The sequence below is a fragment of the Phodopus roborovskii genome, unplaced genomic scaffold, assembly GCF_943737965.1.
Source record: "Phodopus roborovskii unplaced genomic scaffold, PHOROB, whole genome shotgun sequence".
NCBI classification, from domain to species: Eukaryota; Metazoa; Chordata; class Mammalia; order Rodentia; family Cricetidae; genus Phodopus; species Phodopus roborovskii.
In genome coordinates this window covers 4,781,786-4,805,443 of record NW_026126638.1, presented here as the reverse complement: position 1 = coordinate 4,805,443, position 23,658 = coordinate 4,781,786, and the positions used below count along the sequence as shown (strand labels likewise).

At 38.1% G+C, this 23,658-nt stretch overlaps 1 protein-coding gene across 1 annotated transcript; it reads left to right on the top strand.

The window, feature by feature from the left end:
• The first annotated feature begins 3,323 nt into the window (after positions 1-3,323).
• Positions 3,324-11,328, top strand: LOC127213011 (early activation antigen CD69). Its single transcript, XM_051173242.1, has 5 exons — positions 3,324-3,439; positions 7,319-7,438; positions 8,507-8,706; positions 8,983-9,086; positions 10,266-11,328. The coding sequence occupies exons 1-5, from the start codon at positions 3,376-3,378 to the stop codon at positions 10,372-10,374; spliced, it is 597 nt and encodes a 198-aa protein (XP_051029199.1). The 5' UTR covers positions 3,324-3,375; the 3' UTR covers positions 10,375-11,328.
• The last annotated feature ends 12,330 nt before the right edge of the window (positions 11,329-23,658 follow it).

Genomic DNA, 23,658 nt, shown 5'->3' with positions numbered 1-23,658 from the left:
CGTTCCTGTCTTGCTGGATGAAGGTTTTATTGGGAGTAACACGTGGGTGAGGGTTACTTACAAAAGCACAGGTGAGCTCAAAAGTAGTTGCACCACACTGAGCAACCCAGGCCGGCCTGGAACCGGTGACAGTCTTCTTCCGATATAGAAATGGATACTTTGTTTTGGATTGGGTTTTCATGTATTGATATACATTTAAGACCAATTTTGTGATATGGATATTTCTCCTCTTGTTTAGGTATTGTGTTTATATAGCTCATTTAGAAATGTAATGTATAATTTAGCACAGATTATAGTTACCAATAATAGTCAAAGCTTATAGTTAAGTTAGTTAGGATTTCTAGATATACAGAGATGTATTTGAGATGGATAGGCATTCTTCAAACCTTTCAAAGACCTACAGAATATGGCATTTAAAATGGTTTAGGGGTTTTCTTGACAGTGAGACATAGCTGTTCCTGGCAACAACACCCGCGCCAAGGAGGAAGATGGACATCAAAGAAACTCATTATGGAGTTTTCTTTCAATATGGCAATATGGACAAGATACTGCTCTTGTCTGGACTGTTTGACTTTATGCTGTATAAATTGGATATGCAAGACCCACAGAAAAGTGACTGCTGATACAAGATGGACATTGTTACAGAGTTCCTGCTTCATGGAAGAGTCTGCCAGACATTCTATAGGACACAGAGAAAAGTGACTGACAAACTGTCAATACAGGTGGAAAGTTTAAAGTTTCCTGCTTTGCTGAGGAGTCTGCCAGACACACTATGGCCTATAGGCTGAAGATGGAAGATTACAGAAGAACATCAGTTGACTGACCAGGCAGTAAGTTGTCTGTGTCATTTCTAGAGTTTATATACTATCCTTCTGTGGTCTTTAATGGAGTTGAAGACAGATAGTTATGATTATAGTTTTTCTTAGTTAGGATTAAAGATAAGTTACATATAAGACTTTAGATTCACAAAGATAGGATAGAATGTTAGTGGACTAAATGTTAACTGTGGTTCTTATTTGATAATTGTTTTGTTATATATTTTGCTATGTTGATATTAAAACCCTTCTTTTTATTTAGACAGAAAAGAGGAGTTGACGGGAGATGTCCCGTCAACACAACTGCAGACTTCAGGATTGCTGTTGGTGCCTGCAGCAGAACTCAGAAGAGGAGCTGCTGAAATGAGTCAGTAGGTAAAGAGCAGAGTCTGATCCCCTGAAACTACACCGTGGGAAAGAACCAATGTGACTCCTGCAAGTTGTCTTCTGACCCGCACAAGTGTGCACGCACACACACACACACACACACACACACACACACACACACACACCACATAAATAAATAAATAAATAAATAAATAAATAAATAAATAGGGGGCTGGAGACATGACTCAGCAGTGATGGCTCAGCAGTTCAGAGCGCTCAATAATCTTTCGGAGGCCAGAATTTGGTTCCCAGAACAGCATCGGGAAGTTTCTGCAGCCTGTGACTACAGCTCCAGGGAACCCTCTGGCCTTTATGGGAACCAACATTCACATACATGAGTCACGCAAATACATATAAATGTGTAACAAAATAAAAATTTTTATTTTTAACTACTCTGCTCTAAACTACTCTAAAGAGATGCATTTTGCCTTTAAGGAACTTAGTTAGGGACTAGCTTATGATGGAGGTTGGCTGTGATGATTCTTGCTGACTTAGTTTTCTTCAGGACTGAGCTCCACAAAAACCTCATCCCATCCAACAGGCTTCAGTTCCAAGAGCACTGTTCTTGGTGTCAATGAGTGTGCTAGACCTTTCTACATTTCACTTGGTACTGAACTAATGAGTTAAATACTGGAAAGCATGGCAGGTACATTTATGGAGAAAAAAATAATAACACTGAAAAGCAACCTGAAGACCTAACTGCTGGGCAGTCTTGTGAAAGTTTTCTGTTGGAGAGGGAGAGTGATAGAGGAGGTGGCCAGAGGCCGATGTATAGGTTCTTCCTGGCCATAAAGAGGTCTTTGGATTTTAGGGCACCTTTGGGAGGAAGCCTTTGTGAGCTGACTGTCTCACCAAGATGATATGATGTATTTGTTTTTGTTTTTATTTTTTATATGATATAATGTATTTATAAGCATCACCCCAGCTGTTGTGCAGTGTTGTACTGGGAACAAAGTGGCACCAGGATCAACATGAACCTGCCTGTGTCTCAAGCAGGCAAATGCACCTGCTGGCTCATCTCAGTTGTCTGTATGGCAACTTCCAGCCTACCTAACTGTGGCATCTTCAGTAACGCTTTATTCTGCAAACCAAACAACCTTGCTCCAGGACTGACTGGTTATTACCCAGAATGGTACTTTTATCCTTCCCATCCTCACACCCGAGTCAGCAAATGGACACTTTCTCACTTCGTTTTGTGTTGCACTTAGCAACTTACCACGATGAGATCGGTACAATGGGAAGATACATGTATCGGAATCACATTTCAAATATCTGAGGCCACAGATATCTGAACCAAATAACTTACAGGATTGGGGGGGGGATACAAAAAGATGTTCTGTACTGAAACAAAGGAAGTCTCAGTGGAGGATGACAAGAAAATGAGCAAGGGATGATGAAATAGATAACTGAAGATAAACAGTTTTAGAACACAGCGAGGAAGTTCCAGACCACAAGCTTTCTATTTCCTGCACCAAAGCAACTCCTGACTGAACGACACTTGAAAGAACCTGTCCGTATGGGGGAAAGAAGTGAACATCACACTTTTCAAATTCATAATCTCCCAAATAAAACCTAACCCTGTTGGAGAGAGCCACAAGGGTAGAGATTCTAAAACCCCTACTCAACAGGACACCTTCTGGCCACCACCAGCACCTGGCACATAATAGATATCTAGTAAATGCCAATAGTTACATGTACAAAGAAATGCAATTATGGGATTACATTGAAAATTTCGCCCTCTCTTTCAGTGTTTTTCCATATCAAATACAGTGATCTCAAACCTTTAACTCTTTGCTTAGATTGTGCTATTTCCTAAGCTGTTTGCATTTTCTAAAAAAAAAAAAAAAATTGGGAAAAGATGTCTTCAAATCTGGGAAAAATCCCATTTACTACTATTGTGAGAAAGCACATTTCAGATAGCAGGGAAAGCCCACAGCTCACCACCACAACTCCCAGTGAAGTGTCTGGGCCACTGGAGCATGAATTAAAGGGAACTGGCAGAATTGACCGAGTAGGTGGGAGGAGGAAGGGGTGGAGCCAGACTAAAGGGGTTTAAAGGCTGAAATGCCTCAGAGATTAAGACACTGAACAAGGCAGTTCTGGCAAGGGCTCGCTGTAGACCTCTTGATATACACCAGAGAAGCCAGGGAATTTTGAAAAGAAAAGAAAGAAGATGAATTCTGAAGATGGCTCTGTAACAGAGAACAGCTCTTCACACCTGGAGAGAGGGGAGAAGGGTGAGTCATGTGATTTCTTACATTCCTGTACCATCTCTAGGTTTGATGAATGGAATAGAGTTAGGAGGGCTTGGTTAGGTTCTATTTCAGTAGGTAAAAGAGAAATTGGTAAATACCTCTCTGGCTGTGACAACACAGAATACCTGTATCGGAGGAAGCCAAATGAGTTTCAGATTTTTAAGTGACTTTTCCTTTGACTCAATTTATATCATTTCAGCTATTAAACGTGAATGGAAAAGTCTCTGCCTTATCCTAGTTACTCTCCATCGTTTCACCATAACCATCTGTGTGTAATTCAGGAGGTCTTTCCCCTCTTTAGGAACAGCTCTCTTTCACATGAACAGTTAGGTTCTCGATCTTTCCTCCTATGTTGGCATGCTCTCTGTGTGTCTTGCTTGTTCAGTGCTCCCATCACAAATCCTTCAGTGGGTGGAAGCAAACAGATCTCCAGTCTAAGAGAAAACAGCTACACTCACATGAACATCCACAGTGTCAAGTGGTGATCTATTAGGGCGAAGCCCTTCCTTTCTTTAAAATGTCATCTTCTGCCACGCCCTTCTATTTGGAATGCCCTCCTTCCCTTTATCCTATTTCTGTCCTCCAATGACTCCTTTCAAATTTTATTACAACTATACACTTCTTTTTCATTTTTATCCAAACATGATCACTCTGCACATTTCCCTGTGTCTGTTTTATACACACTATGCTTCCTATTGTCAGAATTTGCCCATTCTGTTTCTGAGTGTCGAGGAGCCCTTAAACACTGAATATTTGGGAACTAGAGTGATTTGTAATCAAGAGCTATCCAGTTAATAATGGAATATGTTATATCCAACACCGCCAAGACAGTTGGTGATAAGAGAATTATTTTACAAGTGTTCCATCAGTTGGTTTATTGTGAAAAACCTCCATTACCTTTAAAACCCCACCCCTTATTTGAGATCATGAATCAAGTACAAATAAATAGTGTACAATATTCATTTTTATAATCCTAAGTCACCCACATGTGTATGTCTCACTTAAAATGAAAGAAAAAAACCCCATATAGCAGATAATAATGAAACCGTAATCAATAGTGGGATAAAGGAAGGACCCAATGTAGAAAGCCCTGTTCTGGCCTGGTGTCAGACCCATCTACCCTTGTATGTTTAGCCTATGTTCTTATTGCCGTAACCATAACAGTAAAAGAATCAGCAGGCTCCTCTTGGGTGATTGGAAGGTGATAAATGGGTGGATCTGTTTTCAACCTCTACAATAATGCACAGGGCTCAGATGTGTGCTGTTAGGGGGGAATGTTTTGTTGCCTAGGTGACAGGTTGAACTGCGGTTAGCTGTGACCCTCAGTGATGTAAATAAAGTGTCACGTGGGAGTTTGTCTCCACACTCTATCCACCAGGTGGGTTGACGGGTTGAGCTTGTTGATATCTAGGTGTTGTTTTGGATGTAGATGTGTTTGCTGTGGAGCCAGAGTTATTTATGAATTGAGTCCAAACAGCGTGACTCTCATGTGTTGAGGAGTGAAACTAGACCCATCCCATCTCTAAATGCATTACTCAGCCTCACAAAGACTACTTCTGAAGATAAGTGTGTATGGGTGTAAAAAGGGAGGCAGGGAAAAACAGATCCCAACAGGACTGATAAAGTCTTCTCTTACAAGATCTGAAAACAGATTTTAGCCAAAAAAAGAAAAACTCCTAGGAAATGCGTCGGTTGATAATAACAGCCACACTGTGCCTCCTCTCCAAGTTTATCTGCAATGAAATGTTTTCAGAAAAAGAAAAAAGAATTCACAAATCCCAAGATACAATCTACAGAAATACTTTTAGTTATAAAAAGGCATCCACATTGAAAGTCATATGTGTTTATAATGAGAAAAAAATCTCTGAGACGGGTTCTCAATTTGCAGCCAAAGCCAGCTGCAACCACACTGTTCCCCTACATGTTGAGATCACAGCGTTGGAGGCAGGTTATCACTTCCAGTTATAAGATCATTCAAGGAACTATTTCACACTGCAGCTTATGTGAACTTTTTTTAATCTAATTTGGGAATTTACAGTTTCACAATAAACCAACAAATGGAACAATTGTAAAACAAACAAACAAACAAAATTCAAAATCTGAAGCCAAACATTGACTTCTCCTTCTTTCCAGTCATCTAACATGCTAGAACAGATAAATCCCTGCCTATCCAAATCCTGACATAGAAACATTTCTTTTGTGTTGTTGGCTTGTTTGTTGTGTGTGTGTGTGTGGAGGGGGGGTTGTTACTGTTCTCTTTTTGTTTGTTTTTCAAGACATGATTTCCCTGTGTAGCCCTGGCTGGAACTCACTCGGTAGACCAGGCTGGCCTCTAATTCACAGAGAGCCTCTGACTCTACCCCCTAAGACCTGGGATTAAAGGCACAGGACGACACTGCCAGGCTAGAAACATTTCTTATTAGTTTGCTCAACCTTTATAGAGAAAGTTAAATGGAAGAATAGTTCTGTTATTTCTCTTTATTATTTTATTCTATCTTAGGAAATTAAATGTTTCACTGTTCATTCTTACATCATCACTAATTTAACTAACTGTGGTATAATTTATGTGCAATGAATGAACGAATCACAGAAGTGCAGTGTGATGACATGACAATTGTGTAGCCAAACTTCCCATCAGAATTTGAACATCCTAGGACATTTGCATGTCCTGTTTTCACAAGCAAACACTGTCTCATATCTGACACCACACCTTATTTTGGCAATGAAGTGTCACAAATATGGAAATATATATTATGCAATCTTTATTGACTACATATTTATTTAACATTATTGTTTTTAGATTCATCATTTGTATATTCATCAGGGTTTTGTTTTAATTGTTAAGAATTACTTTATATGCATATACCAAAATGCATGTATTTACTCTAATGTGGACAGATATTTGGGTTATTTTTAGGGCTTGGTATTAATGGTAAATCTATGAATATTGTTTTACAAGACATTTTAGGAATATGTTTTATGTCTCTTAAAGGTGGTTATGTGTTTGTGTAATAAAAGACTGCCTGTATATGGATAACAGTGGTATATGCATAACATTGTTTTTTATTTGTGTCTGTGTGAGTATAGGTCATATGTGTACAGATCCTTTCGAGCTGAAGCTATAGGTGGTTGTGAGCTGCCTGACGTGGGTGCTAGAAACCAAACACTGGTCCCTCCACAAGAGCAGAATGTGCTCTTAACCACTAAGGCATCTCTGCAGCCCCCATGTATGCACAGCATTTAAAAAAATATTTTCAACTCACTTAGCATTAATATATAAAAGTTTCCAATTGTTATAGATCTGCACTACCGTTGCCAAGAATCATAATCAAGTTTAATTTTTTTTTGCTTTATCCTACTTTTAGATATACATAAATGCAACATTTCACTTTATTGAGTTGCTCACATTTATCCGATGTATTTCATCTCTTTTAAACAGTAGCAAACTGCAAGGAGACTAAGAAACTACAGCCACAACCCTCTTTTTATATATCTATTATGGGAACTGAATGCTTAAAAAGTCTTATATTGTAGTTAAAACAAGACAATAATACACTTGAATTTTCCATAGCTATGAAATATACCCATTATACCGTGTGTGTGTGTGTGTGTGTGTGTGTGTGTGTGAGAGAGAGAGAGAGAGAGAGAGAGAGAGAGAGAGAGAGAGAGCATTTTGCCTGCCTTGCTTTATTTCTAGCCAACAAAACATTTTCCAAATGTGCTTGGAATTTGGTACAATTGACTATTACCATTTCATATTAATGGGACAACACGTCACTATTTTTAATTTTATATTTCTCAAGAAATACCAAATGTTTCATCTTACAGCCTGAATTCATAGCCATTTCTCTCCCTTTTCAGACCACAGCAACACTATATTTGAGAAACATCATGAAGGATCCATTCAAGTTCCTATCCCTTGTGCTGTGTTGCCAGTGTTCATCATTACTTCCTTAATTATAGCTCTGGTTGCCTTGAGTGGTGAGTCCATACTTCATGAATTTTCTCAAAGCCTGCTAGCAGTAAGCATTCACTTACAGCTGAAATGAATTGCTCTTTGCCTGAGCTAGTTAATTAGGCTTTCTGGTCAACTTAGAAACACCTCATATTGCCATAAATAAGCAGTTTCATAATCAGCATGAAATACAATCCATGTGTCCTGAATGACAACTGCAACACTTTTATAAATATAAAAAGTGTCTGATTTATACATTACATAGAATAGAGCATGTTTACATCTGTAAGAAAGGGATATATGTATGTATGTATGTATGTATGTATGTATATGTATTATACACACACATACATACATATATATACATACATACATACATATATATATATGTATGTGTGTGTATAATACATATAGCTCATATATATGTATAGATATGTATAGGTGAATAAACATTTAACTAGAAAAAAATGTAGATTTTTCAATCACAGTTGACAGGGGAAAATGGTATCTAAAATAGAAAAACAGTTTCTATAGATTTATCAAAAACTGTCCAATATTTTTGTCTTGTATCTCAAACTGACAGACTAAAAACTGAGTTGTTGTGACTCCCAGGGCCAGCTGGGCCAAGCTTTGCCAATATGCATGACAAGACACATTTATGTATTTCACAAGTAAATGTTACAGTTTGAGGAAATACCCCAAATAATCCATCTTACTGCATTTTTTAATTGAAAATAATTTGCATAGTATCTTGTGATCACACTCTTCTTTCCTCCATCTCCTCCCAGACCTCTCCGTGACCTCCCAGCCTTCATCCTCTGCCTGAAATGAGTCCTTCATCCTTTTATCTCACAATCTGCACCCAAGACTGTGCCTTCTGATTCCCGTGTGTGGGAATTCAGATTCAAAGCTCACTTAGAACTCACCACACATGTTTCCTCCTTTAGCCCAAGTGTTATTTTTGAGGTTTCCCCACTTCACTGCCATTTTCTGGTGTACTGACGCAGTCCCTCTGCTCATGCCCCTGGACTAGGCTTACCTGTAGAGTGTTTGGTCTCTTCTGTTACTAAGAAACATGATCTTCCTGTCCACAGTGGGCCAGTACAATTGCCCTGGCGTGTATACGAACTTGGCATCACCCGGCCGCCGTGTCACTTCCTGCGAGGACGAGTGGATAGCATACCAGAGGAAATGCTACCTTTTCTCCACCACAGCCAACAGCTGGGCCTCGGCCCAGAACTCTTGTTTTCAAGAGGGTGCTACCCTTGCTGTTATTGATTCCCAAAGGGACATGGTAAGATTCACAACTGATTTCATCAAATGCTATTGTTTTATTTAGAACATGTATGGTTTCACTGTGTTCTCTAAGTGGAAACTGGGTACCTAGCTCATATGCAGGAAAATTCAGTCATGGGTGGGGGGGGGGGATAGGAACCATCTAAAAAGTCAAAATGAGAGTCTGCTGCATAGTCTTGCACTGTGGTTTGGTTGCCTAGTGTCAGGGACCAGCATTTCAGATGAGCCCAGCAAAGAATGGCAGTTTGTAACATAACTGCATTGTGCTTTTAAGATATTTCTGAAGCGATACGCTGGTGGTCAGGAACACTGGATTGGGCTGAGAAATGAAGCTAACCAGACATGGAAATGGGCAAACGGCCAAGAATTTAACAGCTGGTAAGTCACACACAAAAAAACTTTATCTTTTCTAGGCTGATACTTAAAACAAAAAAAAAAAAACTTTCATTTTTATTTATTTTATTTCTTTTCATTTTATTTTTTATCCCTCCACATTTTTTTCTTTTTTTAAGTTATGTTGATGCTGTTCTTCACCACATAGCTCTCGTCACTTCTCCTGTGTGTATTATGCTCCTTGGAATTATGTAGAGGCATCCTTTATCATGAGAATTCACTGAAAAACTCCCTTTAATAACTTAACTTTGTCTAGGCAAACACTAGTGTGAGTTATAGTCTTAATGAGTTTGGGCATAGTCCAGGAACACTTCTGATGATGGCTGGTGAAACAGTTGTTGGGAAAGAATTGTCTATTTCCCTTCCTTTCCCAGTTCAGGGTCAAAGGACAATATTTTAGTGCCTAATTACAAGTGACTATGAACATAACAAAAACTCATCCCCAAGCAATAAAGACATCCTTGTTAGCCCGTCATTAAGTTAGATTTAAAGTTTTGAGCTGCATTCTGTAAATTTAGTGTTGATATTTAACATCTAAAACCTCAGAATGAGTAAATTTCTCACTCTTAACATTTGTATAACAACTGGTAGAATATCAGAATTAAGACCTACATTTTTTAAACAAGGCACAGTGGCACTACCTTTAGTCTCAACACTCAGGAGGCAGAGGCAGATGAATCTTTGTGAGACCAAGGCCAGCCTAGTCTAATACTGAGACCATTTCTCAAAAACAAACAAATTGTATACCTGGTAAAGGTACTTTTAATGTGCAACCCCATGGTTGTATACCTACATCTAGGCTACAAAGGAATTCAAGAAAACCACCTTTGATCTAAACAAACTGGTAGTATTTGACAAAGTCAGCTGTGAATCTTACCATGTCCTAAGCCCATTAAAACCGTGCTTCTATGAACTAAAAATGATAATGAATGGCTCCTTTGCTGGGACACCCACTAAAAAACAGAAAAACAAAGCCTTTAGCTCTACCTACTTTCTCCACCAAGATTCCCTTCCCCGCTGTCTGTTGTCTCTTCACATTAGACCATGGCTCCTTGGCTGGAAGGCTTGTGCTTTGTGCTTCCTACTCAGGGAACAAAGTTTATTCTCGTGCCACTGTCTGGAAACGGACTGGAAATAAATCTGAGTGTCTTCATGGTTTGACAGGTTCAACCCGACAGGGTCTGAGAGGTGTGTGTCTCTGAACAACACAGACATTACTACTGTGGACTGTGAGGGAAACTTACACTGGGTCTGCAGCAAGCCCTCCAGATGACAAGGGAGCCTTTATCTACAGAGGACTGCGTCACGGATCCACAGGAAACTAGTGTGACTGGATAACACTCTATGGTCAAATTTCCCACAAAAACCTCCCAGACCAACTGTACCTGATCCCGGGACTCTTCCAGACAGGACTTGACTGTGACCAAGGGAGAGAAATTCCAGGAAGATCTATATTGGGGTCTCCCTCGACCATGACCTGAAAATGTCACTCACATCAAAAATGGAGAGGGTGACTCCGAAGCCTCATAGATGCACTTTATATTTTAAATCTAGAATGGATAAAACGACTAGGTTTAGAGTTACTATTTATTGCTGAATGACGGCGACAGCCAGTGCCTTCATGCATTTGCACTATTTGAAAGGGCCTGGATGGTAGTAAAACTGAAAGTAGATATAGGAAATTTTTTCTGATTAATGATTTTTCTTAAACTCAAAAAGTATCACAAGTAGGCCAATGCTTAGGAAACAAAGCTTTGCAGTAGCTTCCTCTATTTACAGACCTTTGACACTTCATTTTGTCAATTGTTTGCCCCCAAAAGAATGAGGGTGATTTTTCTTTAACTTCCTTGATGGAGACAGCACATTTTCAGTGGCACCTATTTCTTTTGTCTTTAAAAATCGGCTCTGTAAATGTATTTCAAGGGAGAGATGAAAGCATATGAGGAATGTTCTAAAGCAGATCTCAAAATGCTGGGGGAAAAAAAAGTGCAATACGTGTTGTGGCTGATCTCTGACAGGACCTACACCAAGTGGTTTGACTCTGGAATAATTCCAAGAGTGTCAAATAGCCATTCGTGTCCTTCCCAGTCTATCATGTCACATGTAGTACTTTGTTCAATGTATTTCCTATGTGCAATAAAACGTTCATATATTTGTTTGTATTTTAAGTCTCTGTATAATGTTAAGCCGTTTCTATGAATGTGAAAATAAAAGAATTGACACAATGGTCCCTAGAAGTGTTCATTCAAACTGCATTCAAGCTTACATTCTGTTGTAGCATCAAACTACCTTCCAATCTCTAAACCCAGAGGTTATTGCAGCTTGCAGACCTCACCAGAGAAGATTCTTGGTGCAGTGGGCATTGGTTAATATAAAACGTTCAAACTGGCCATAACGCACAGAATGGGTGACTGTGGAGTGCTCAGTCACAAAATAAACACACTTCCCAGAAAGGTTCAGGAAATAGCATGCAAGAGGAGGCGGGAAAATTGTAAGAACCAGAGGTCAGGGAGGACTGGGGCAAAGCAGTGTCTTCCGGAGCACTATACACACGAACTCAGAGTAGCTCTGCTCCTGCACAAGACCAAGTCTGCCATCCCCGCTGGTGGAAGAAGGGTGCAGGAGTCATCACTCCTACCTGAGGAGCTCGTGGTGACTGATGACTGCTGGGGAGGGACAGTCAGTTTTATTAACAAGCATGTCCCTAGTCATGGACTATGCTCCAACAAACGATCCTGTATCCGTGCATACTTGGACAACATTAACTGGACTCAATGGGTTACAAAAACACAAAGGGAAAAGGATATGACGTTTTGAGGGAGTTGGAAGCAGGGGTGGTGAATATAATTGGAATACTTTGTATACATGTATGGATTTCTCAAAGAATAACTGTAAGTTACATCATATTAGAAAGAAGAAAACAGTATAACTTCTTTTAAAGGCCCTTCACATAGCAAGATCCTAGCTTTATAACACATTTTTATACATTTCACACATTCATGCTAAAATGACACACTTTCTTTTTTTTTTTTTTTTTTTTTTTTTTTTGCATATCAGGTACTCTGAATCTTTGGCCCACATATCCAATATCTGAAACCATCTTTTTTAACCCTGTTCTGAAAACATCCTTTGTACTATATACATTATAGCTATTTGCATATGCTAATTTACCAAGAAAATAATAGATGTCCTTAAAGGGCTCTTTCAGCCAGGAAAACCTTTGATCGCTCCCAGAACTGCTTTATGAATGAATGTTGCAATCTTGTCCGCTTCTGACCTTTGAAAATGGATAACTGAGCAGCCAGCCAGCACGTAAGAGACCTGTGGGCAGGCCTTTCCACCCCTGCTGCCACCCATTTGACTCTATAATGCACAAGACCCATCCAAACCCACAGATTCTACCATCCTACCCCTGGCCAACCATCCCCCAAAACATCAACATCCTTTAGAGGCACAAGCTCCACCTACACCAGTTGGAACATGAACAGCCCTCTCCTGCAACATCAGCGGACTCTAGGCAGAAGTGCCACCCACACCAGTTAGAAGAACAGGCACAGGCTAAAGCTACACCACTTGAAAGAACAGACTCCATAGGCACAAATAAAGTTCACACCAGCCACAACTGGAAAATGCACTGGATCTATGCACCCAACCCCCGGCAAACCTCAGCTGGGATAACCCTACTCAACCTGACAACAAGCCAATCACCAGAACCCTTGGCCATTCAAGCCAAAAGACACCAAAGGAAACAGACAATAAAGAGATAAAAGACTGATTCAACAAAGACATCACAAGTATCAACACTTGTACCTATAATTACCCCAATCCCAGATAGGTAAACGGTGGTGCAAGAATAGATTCAACAACATGAAGAGCAATATGGCACCACCAGAACCTAGTGGTTCTATAACAGCAAGACCTGAGAATCCCAACACAAATGAAGCAGAATAAAATGGACTTAAAAATAACTTTATGAAGATGATAGAGGCCCTTAAAGAGGAAATGAAAAATTCTCTTAAAGATATTAAGGAAAAGACAAACAAAAAACTGTAAGAAATAATAAATCTCTTAAAGAAGGCCAAGAAAAAAAAAACCAATCAAACAGATGAAGGAGAAAACAGTTCAAGACTTGAAAAATTGAAGTAGAGGCAATAAAGAAACCACAAACATAGGGAATTCTGCAAATGTAAAATCTGAGTAAATGAACAGGGTCAACAGATGCAAGCAACAGAATACAAGAGTTGGAAGTGAGAGTCTCAGGCATTGAAGGTACAATAGAGGAAACACATTCACCATCTAAAGAAAACATTAAATCCAACAAATTCTTAACACAAAACATCCATGAAATCTGGGACACCATGAAAAGACCAAACCTAAGATTAATAGGGTTTTAAGAAGGAGAATAATTCCAGCTCAAAGGCAGAGAAGACATATTCAACAAAATCGTAGAAGAAAATTTCCCCACTGTAAAGAAGGACATGCCTATGAAGGTAAAAAAAAAAAAAAAAAAAAAAAAAAAAAAAAAAAATGTTTACAGAATACCAAATAGACTGAATCAAAAAATAAATAAATAAATAAAGGATAAAGGGGTAGATTGATAAAGATTAGGTTAAGAGCCTCCCCAAAGTCATGGTTGGGTCAGGGTTTTGTTTTTGTCTTTCCAGGAAAATAAAAACACACATCTTGAGGAATTTAAAGACCTTTGGACAAATGTGCATCCAAAGAAGAAGGGAGCACTACATGGGGAAAAAATATCAAGAAAAGAAATAATCTGACTTAAAGCTATCTCTAAAGTCTCCAAAGATATTATGGGATCCCACAATGATGATTCTACCAGGACTATAACAATGCTAACAAACACCACCCCTAAGGATATATGCTGGACCAAAACTGCTCCAAACAATTTCAAGGTGTCTTGCTGAGATGATACAGCCCCACAAGCTACTCTAGCCAGGACTTGAGACAAGCCCTGGACTCTCCCATTACTCAGAGACCGGACAACAAATGATACAGACACCTCTCCCAGGATTTGACAATTAACCCAACTTTTTCTTTTTTAGGATCCACTAAAGATGTTGTTGCCCCCAGAAAGCCAGAAGTAAATTTAAGAGCACAATTCCCACATTCCCAAAAGGTAGGGTGGGTGGTTTTTTGTCATTCAATGGGTTATGGATACTTGTTTAAGGAGGTGGTTTCCAAGTTGCTATTAATAATGCCAAAAAAAAAAGTTAAATGAAGGAGATTAGAGTTCTTGTTTTGAAAAGAAAAAAGGAGCTATAGGTATGATAGTATATAAGGGTAGATTATTGAATATACTCCAAAAAGAAAAAAAGGAAGATATAAAAATAGGATAAAAAGGTAGATTATTAAATCTACTTTTGAACCCCAAAAAGTAACTATTAGTTTTAAATATTTTGCATTGATATAGATTTTTGTGTACTTTTGTTAGAACATAATGTTCATGCATTTCTAATCTTGTTCAAGGTATTGTACTTGTATACCTCATTTAACAATGTAATGCAAATTTCTAGTCCTTGAACATTATTATTATAAAATGTTTAGGATACAAAAGAAATGAAGGTTAGTAATTAGTTACCTATTACAATTAAAGTTGCAGTCATACTAGGTATGTTTTCAAGTCAAACAGAGATATATTTTCTACTGACCGGTCATCTTCAAACACTTCAAAGGTAAACAGAATGTGGCATTTAAGATACTTTAATAACATAGGTTCTTTTTTTTATGACAATAAGTCATGTCTTTTCTTGGCAGTACCAATCTACTTTGGAGAAGATGATGGGCATTGAAGAAACTCCGTCTGGAGTTTATTTTCTTTGTGGCAAAAGTTAGCCACTGGGCAAAAAAGCATTCTTGCCTCTTCTGCTGACGGTATTCTGTCCAAGTTGGACAAGCAGGACAAAAGACAGTGACTACTGAACCTAGCCAAGACAAGAAGGGACAGTCCTTCAAAAATATTGCTTCATAGAAAAGTCTATTGAATAGTCTAGGCCTTTAAGCTGAACAAGAATGCCCCAACATTGCAGGGGAATCTTGGGCGACTATCCAGGCAGTCAGATATTGTTATCATTTTCACATTTTTGGGGGAAGTCACTTGCTTGTACTTCTTGCTTATTCAGTTAATATTATCTCCTTCTTGGGTATCTGATGGAATTGAAGACTAGATAGTTATAGTTTTTCTTGTTTATCAGACTCAGAAAAAAAAAAACCCTAAAGAGGTGTAAAATATATAAAGTTGAAAGACATCAAAAGATAGTTTCGGCTGGGAATGAAAGTTAGGATAGAAAATAAATTAGGTACAAGACTTTGGACTAAACAAGATAGGATAGATAATGGAGTATTTTCTCTGAATTTGTCAGATACAAATGGACTAGACATTGTTGATGTATTAATTTCCTGTATATATTGTCTATAGTTATTGTACTCATTATATAAGCTTTTTCTTATATTAGTTTATAGACTTTTTTATTATTTTAGACAAAAAAGGGAAATGTGGTGATTTTTTGTTTATGTGGTAACAAATAAAGCTTGCCTGAAGACCAGACTGTGAAGTTAGCCATACTAGTTAACCATAGAGGCCAGGTAATGGTGGCACCTTTAATCCCAGCACTCAGCAGACAGACTCAGATGGATCTCTCTGAGTTCAAGGCCATCCTGCTGGGCTACATGAGATTGAATCCATCTTTAAAAAAAAGAAAAAAGACCAACAACAACAACAGACCCCACACCTTTGATCCTAGCACTACTTATCTCATATCTTTAATCTTATTAATTGGAGAGATGGGGATAGGAGTGATATTGCTGGACAGAGACAGGAATATAAGGTGGGAAGAGACAAGAGATAATTTCATTCAATCATGAGCACAGATGCAAAAATACTAAACAAAATACTGGCAAATAGAATCCAAGAACACATCAAAAATAAAAAAAAGGAAAATAAGTAAATAAATAAATAAAAAGAAACCATCCACCATGAGCAAGTAGGCTTCATCTTAAAGATGCAGAGATGGTTCAACATGAAAAAAAAATCCATGTAATCCACCATACAAACTGAAAGAAAGAAAAACACATGATCATCTCATTAGACGCTGAAAAAGCCTTTCACAAAAAACCAACATCCCTTCATGACAAAGATCGTGGAGAGATAATGGACACAAAAAAAACATACCTAAACATAATAAAAGTGATACACAGCAAGCTGACGGTCAACATCAAATTGAATTGAGAGGAGCTCAAAGCAATTTCGATAAAATCATGAATAAGACAAGGCTGTCCACTTTCTCCATATCTATTCAATATGGTCCTCAGAATTCTAGCTAGAGCAATAAAACAAAAAAGGAGATCAAAGGGTTACAAATTGGAAAGAAAGAAGTCAAATTTTTGCTACTTGCAGATGATATGACAATATACATAAGTTACCCTAAAAATTCTACCAGGGAATACCTACAGCTGATAAGCACCTTCACTAATATGGCAGGATACAAGATTAAGTAAAAAAAAAAAAAAAAAAAAAAAAAAAAAATCAGTAACCCTCCTATATGCAAATGATAGACAAGCTGAAAAAGAAATCAGAGAAACAGCACTCTTCACAACAGCCACAAATAATATAAAATATCTTGGGGTAACTCTAACAAAACAAGTGAAAGACCAGTATGACAAGAACTTTAAGTCTCTGAAGAGAGAGAGTGAAGAAGATATCAGAAAATAGAAATACTTCCTATGCTCTTGGAGAGGTAGGATCAACATAGTAAAAATAACAATCTTACCAAAAGCAATCTCCAGATTCAACCCAATCCCCATCAAAATACCAACAACATTCTTTACAGACCTCAAAAGAACAATACTCAAGATCATATGGAAAAGCAAAAACACTCACTATAGCTAAAACAATTCTGTACAACAAATGAGTTTCCAGAGATATCACCATCCCTGACTTCAAGCTCTACTATAGAGCTATAGTAATAAAAAAAAAAAAAAACCAGTGTGGTGTTGACATGTGGATCAGTGGAATGGAACTGACATAAATCCACACACCTCTAAACACATGATTTTTGACAAAGAAACCAAAAAAATACCATGAAAAAGAAGAAAGCATAACTGGATGGTAGTGCATAGAAGAAAGCAAAGAGATCCTTATCTACCACCCTGCACAAAACCCAAGTCCAAGTGGATCAAAGACCTCAACAAAAATCCAGTTACACCAAAGCTGATAGATGAGAAAATGGCAAGTGGCCTTGATTGCATTGGTACAGGAGAATGTGTCCTGATTATAACACCAGTAGCATAGACTCTGAGATGAACAATTAACAAATGGGACCTCCTGAGACTGAAATGTTTCTGTAAGGCAAAGGACACTGTCAATAGAACAAAACAGCAGCCTACAAAATGGAAAAGATCCTCATCAACCCCACATCTAACAGAGGGGGTTAAATTACATAAAAAACTAAAAAAACAAAACAAAAAAACAAACAAACAAAAAACAAAACCAAAAAGGCAACAAAATACCAATAATCCAATTTAAAATTACGGTATAAATTTAAAAAGAGAATTTTCATCAGAAGAATCTCAAAAGGCAGAGATACACTTAAAGACTGTTCAACGTCCTTAGCTAGTAGGGAAATGTAAATCAAAAAGATTATGAGATACCATCTTAAATCTGTTAGAATGGCTAAGATCAACAAAGGTAATGACAGCCTATATTGGAAAAGATGTAGAATAAAAGGAACACTCCTTCACTGCTTGTGGGAGTGCAAACTTGTACAGCCACTCTGGAAATCAATATGATGATTTCTCAGAAACCTCAGTACCTAGCAATATCACATTTTGGCATGTATCAGAAGTATGTTCAATCATACCACTGGGACACTTGCTCAACTATGTTCACAGCAGCACTATTCATAATAGCTAGAACCTGGATGCAACCTAGATGCCCCTCAACCAAAGACTGGATAAAGAAATTATGGTACATTTACACAAAGGAGTATTACTCAGTGGTAAAATACAATGACATCATGAAATTTTCATGCAAAAGGATAGAACTAGAAAAAAAATCATCCTGAGTGAGGTAACCCAAACCCAGAAAGACAAATGCAGTATGTACTAACTCATAAGTGGATATTAGATGTAAAGCAAAGTATAACCAGGCTACTATCCACAGCACAAGAGAAGCTAGGTAACAAGGAGAGCCCTAAAAAGGAAACAGGAATCACCATGGGAAGAGGAAATAGATAAGATCTGCTGAGAAAACTCAGGGTTGGGGAGACAGGGGAGGTGATGGGGGAATGGGAACATGAGGGTTAGGGATGGTGGAGTTTGAGGAGGGACAGAAAGGGAGTGTAATAAAAGAGATATTTCGATAAAGGGTGCCATATGGGGTTAGGGAGAAAGCTGGTGCTAGGGAACCTCCCAGGAATCCACAAGGATGACTCCAGATGAGACTCCTAGCAATCGTAGAGAGGATGCCTGAACTGGTCTCTGTGGTGATATCTTGCTTGTGCAAATAAAGCCTGTCTGACAGTCAGAATGGAGCTTGCCACTAGCTAACCATAGAGGTCTGGAGGTCTGTACAAAGTTAGCAAATAGGATATAAGCAGGTAGAAACAGAACTTGCTCTCTTCTCTGCTGAGATGCTAAGGAGGGAGAGTGTGGGTGTGGCTTTCTCCTTCTCTATGATCTCTCAGCATTTTCCTTTATACCTGATTTTGGGTTTTTATTAATTAGACCAATTAAGAACTTTTACAGGACTTCTCCTGTAATCAGGTTGGTGACTCCCTAATTGTCATCATAAGACCTTCATCCAGTACCTGATGGAAGCAGATGCAGAAATCCATAGCCAAGCACTGATCCAAGCTCCAGGATTCCAGTAGAAGAGAAGGAAGATGGATTATATATATATATATATATATATATATATATATATATATATATATGAGCAAGGGGGGGGGGTCGAGATCATGATGGAGAAACCCACAGAGGTAGCTGACTAGAGCTCAGGGACTCTAGACCAACAGCTAGGGAGCCTTCATGGCGCCAACCTAGGCTCTCTGCATGTGGGTGACAGTTGTGTAGCTTGGCCTGTTTTGGGGGCTCCTGGCAGTGGGATCAGGACCTGTCCCTGTTGTATGATCTGGCTTTTTGGAACCAGATGGAATGTGTCCCTTAGCTTTGATGAAGAGGAGAGGAGCTTGGTCCTGCCTCCACTTGATAAGCCATTCTTTGTTGACTCCTATGGGAGGACACACCCCTTCTGAGTGCAGAGGGAAGAGTGGATAGGAGGGTAGAAGAGAGATGGGGGTGGGAATGGGAATAAAGGAGAGGGAAACTGTGGCTCATATGCAAGATTAATTTAGAAGAAGAAAAGGGAAGGAAAATGGATGACCTGTTCAGTAACTGTGAATTGTGATCACCCCGTGACATATAGACAAAAAAAGTGTAAGAATTCTTAATGAAAAATAAGTTGAAGCCTATTAACCACTAGGCACCTCGGTACCACAACTACAGAATGAAGGAGGCAACCTCCCCACTCAAATGTTTTATCATTAATAACCGCAGCCCGATCCTGAGTCATGTTGAAAAACAGTCTTATGATTTTCACGGTGTGGATGTGTAAGAGGAAAGGTCACCCGAGAACCACAGGGTGAGAGCCAGCTGACCTAAGTCTCATTTCTGTCATCCACTGGCTGGCTACCTATTTTAGAATTAATTAGAGATAGAGATGAAACTATTCAGAACCCTGGTGTGCAAAAATGACTTTAAAACAGCACCCAGGTCACAGCTGTCAGTTGACACACATTGAATGTTAAAAATTTTACATGCGAAACACTACATCAACAAATTTTAGTATCATATAAAGTATCACTTATTCCAAGGATGTCTACATAAACATTTGTTTTCTAATGAATTTTAAAGATTCGTTTAATAAACACATAGTACTAGAGTTAAAATACCAATGGCAAATATCCACTTCTAAGTGAGTGTCTGTGAGTGTCTATGGGTGTAGTTCTTTTACATCTCGTTACCTCATGTTCAGTTGATGGTCAGTGGGCTCCTGCTCTTTTCTGAAGGGAAATTGAGAAGTGAAGGGTAGGGGAGGTCGGGGGGGGGGGGAAGGAGTGAAGGGAGGGAGGCTATGGTCAGGGTATAATGAATGAAAGAAAAATAAAAGAATAAATAAAAAGAAAAATCCAACAAATAAAACATGAAAGTGTGTAGAGTTTATCTACTTGTGAAGCAGGCAATAAAATAAATAATCATTGTGTGATTATGGCTGTGAAGGTGATGACGTAGGGTGCCGTTAGAACCCTTTTGAAGTATAGAACTCTTTTCTACTATAGTCAAGCTTCTGTCTAATTTTACAATAAATATGTAAATATATAATAAATATATTCCGCTCACCTTAAGTGAGTGGAATAATAAGTGCTGAAGACCTTTATCAATGTTCTGTGCCTTATTTTTATTTTTCTAGAATAATTTTAGTTTCTTCCTCTTCAAAGGGAGATACACCTCCTGCTCATTCCACACAACTGTAAACATAAAAATCAATTGTCCTTGAAGGAGAAAGAGTATTATTGAGATGTTAATATTTAGTAATCCTAAGCTTTTACAATATTGAGTCTATGAGGCGCTGCCATGGCTGAAATCACTTGCTGAACAAGTCTGAACCCCTAAGTTCAGTCCCCAGAACCCAAGGAGAAAGGAGAGAGCTGACTTCCAAGAGTTGTCCTCTGAGCTCCACAAGTGGAAAAATTTTTCTGTGGCATTAATATCCTAATTTTATTATTCTGAAAAGATACACAATGCAAATATGTAGCTGAAATTAAAATGAGCATGAATCTCTAAGGGAATGTGTTGGTTAATGTATGGCCAGAAAGACAGCTAGAGGTGATGTGATTTCACTTAATTTAATTTTTGGAATCAATTTATCAGAAAGCCATAAAATGATTAATACATTTTCTGTGATAAGACTACTTTGGAAGATTAAAAACAAAATCTGTGACACCCAAGGTCAATTTCTTGCAGGAAAAATAAGAAACCACCTACTTGACGAAAAGATATAATTCAGTCAAATGAATATGATTCTTAAACATGAGGAAAGGCTACCTCGACATTAAAATATAATAATGAGAGCTAGCAAGATGCTCCATGCACCACGGCAAGTGTGTGCTCACACACATATATCATACACACCATAATAAATACATATTTCATCTTATAAGATGATGGTGATGAACATGTTCAATATTATAATACTAAATATTTCTATATGCCGAGAAAGAAAAAGTACTACATTTATCCTTACAAGAGAGATTTTTTTTGTTTCCTTGCAACTTCAAATCCTGTAAAAATCATAAGCAAATCTTTAAACCAGCACAAATATAGATTCCCAAAATGTAATAATTTCTTTAATTAAATCACAAATTACTTTGCAGTGACAAGTTACAAATATTAAAAATGAGTTTGCTCCCCGAACACCACTTGTGCACGAAACTGCAGTGCCCTCTAGTGGCAGAATATGGTCACTGCATGCTCTATTGTAAATAGGCGTGGAATATGATTTGTTGGCTGCAGACAGGGCTCAGCAAGGAAAGGTGACTCTTGACAAGCCTACTGATCTAAGTTCAATGCCCCAGACTTATTTAGTGAAATAAACGCTGTATGGGAATACGAGTCATATGGTGGAAAGAGAATCATTTCCTGAAAATTGTCTTCTAACTACCATACACGCTCACGTTTATATACTCATACACAGAATAAAGTTGAAAACTTATTGGTGACTGAGTAATGATATGTGCATAGTTAAAATTGATAAGGGGGCAAATTTCAATGCTTTTACATCAAGAAGAAAAGGGATTACAGTGATGAGTGTGTTAATTAGCTTTGTTTAGTCAATGCACATTATGTAGCATAATATGTTGTATGAACCTCATACACATTGTGAAAATATCTCTCAGCTGCCAATTCACTTTTAGAAAGGAGTGAGTCTAATTTTTAAGACTGTGTTTTTACTTAAGTGATTCTAGACATATGAAATCATGCAAGAGATATTCCAGTGCCTTCCCTTCGAAATGATCAGTTGTTTGCATGTGTTGTTGGCATTGCATGTCCATCCGTGAGCAATTACAATTACTTTATGGCATGTACACACATTTTATGTGTGTAAAAAGATAAACTACCATTAATGTCAGATAAAATCAATGAATGTAATGGAATTACATTATATATATTATATATAATTAAATATTATATATAATTATAATATATAATAGTATATATTATATATAATACATAAATATATAATTAAATTAATATTTAATATGAACGTGGCTATGCATGTCAACGTAGTAACATATTACCATAGTAATTAAACATTGTGTATCTATTGCACATACTCATACTAGTGTATTGCACATTGTTACATAGTATTTTCTTATGTGAACAGGGAAGACTTATAGGTATGTGGATTGTTTTCTGGTGCCTGGTAGTTCAAATAGTGCTTCTGTTGATATTGTTGCTCAGCTCTTTAGGGGTATGTGTATGCTAATTTCTTTTGACAGTATACCCTCATTCTATGGTCTCAGTTTGCTCAATTATAATACTTAATGCTAAATAAATACATTGGGGGAAGAGATGGTTCAAGACAGAGTTTCCCTGTGCTCTTGTAGACCAGGCTGGTCTCAAACTCACAGAGATCTGCCTGTCTCTGCCTCCCAAGTGCCCAGCTCCTATCTTTTGTAGCCCTCTAGTGCTGGGATTAAGGGTGTATGATCCCAAGTGCTGAGATCATCTTTGAGTCAGCTGTTTCGCTTTAGAACAGGACCTGGGTGTAGATCTGGGTGACCTTGGATTTACAGAAATCCATCTACCTCTTAATCCTGGGTCCTAGGATTAAAGGTGTGTACCACCACCTTCTAGCTTCTGGCTGCTGGGATTAAAGATGTGTGCCTGGCTTCTATGGCTTGTGACTGACTTTGCTTTCTGAATCTTCAGGCAAGCTTTAATAAATCATAAATAATATATCACCACATGCTGCTTCTAAGCCCTCAGCCACAACTATCCCAAGGAATCCCATCCCACCTATGTTGGTCTTTTTCTTTTATCAGGGGGACCAGGAGGGCATATTGTGGTACATTACATCCCAAACAAAGGCATATTGCAGCCCTTAGGGCTTAGAATTTTGGTGTAGTAAAACACAAATTCAACTCCAAGTTCCATCAGATTGCCCAACCCCTCTTCTGCTGTTTACATAAGCAAACCACTTTTTCTAGAGTCCTAGGATAAATCCACTAGGAAAGTATGGTAGACACGAAAGTAATCTATTTAATAAAATAGGCTTAAGGTATGTGAAATGAAAGTTGACAAATCTGTTCAGCCATCATTCTAATTTCTTTCTTTATTTTCTCTTTTCTTCTGCTGTCCAGACCAGAGGAGCATCAAGCATTTTCTCTCTCTTTCCTTTAACCTCTCACATTGCTCTCATAACCTTTGACCTGTGCTAATTTGTTAGCAACATTTTCAAATGCATTTTCCAGCTCATAAATAT

What these genes read in the sequence shown, in the direction of transcription:
- LOC127213011 (XM_051173242.1), top strand. Translation starts at nt 3,376, where the DNA reads ATGAATTCTGAAGATGGCTCTGTAACAGAGAACAGCTCTTCACACCTG. An exon ending in CCTGGAGAGAGGGGAGAAGG is followed by an intron (nt 3,440 to 7,318) that starts GTGAGTCATGTG and finishes CTCCCTTTTCAG; the next exon opens with ACCACAGCAACACTATATTT. An exon ending in AGCTCTGGTTGCCTTGAGTG is followed by an intron (nt 7,439 to 8,506) that starts GTGAGTCCATAC and finishes TCCTGTCCACAG; the next exon opens with TGGGCCAGTACAATTGCCCT.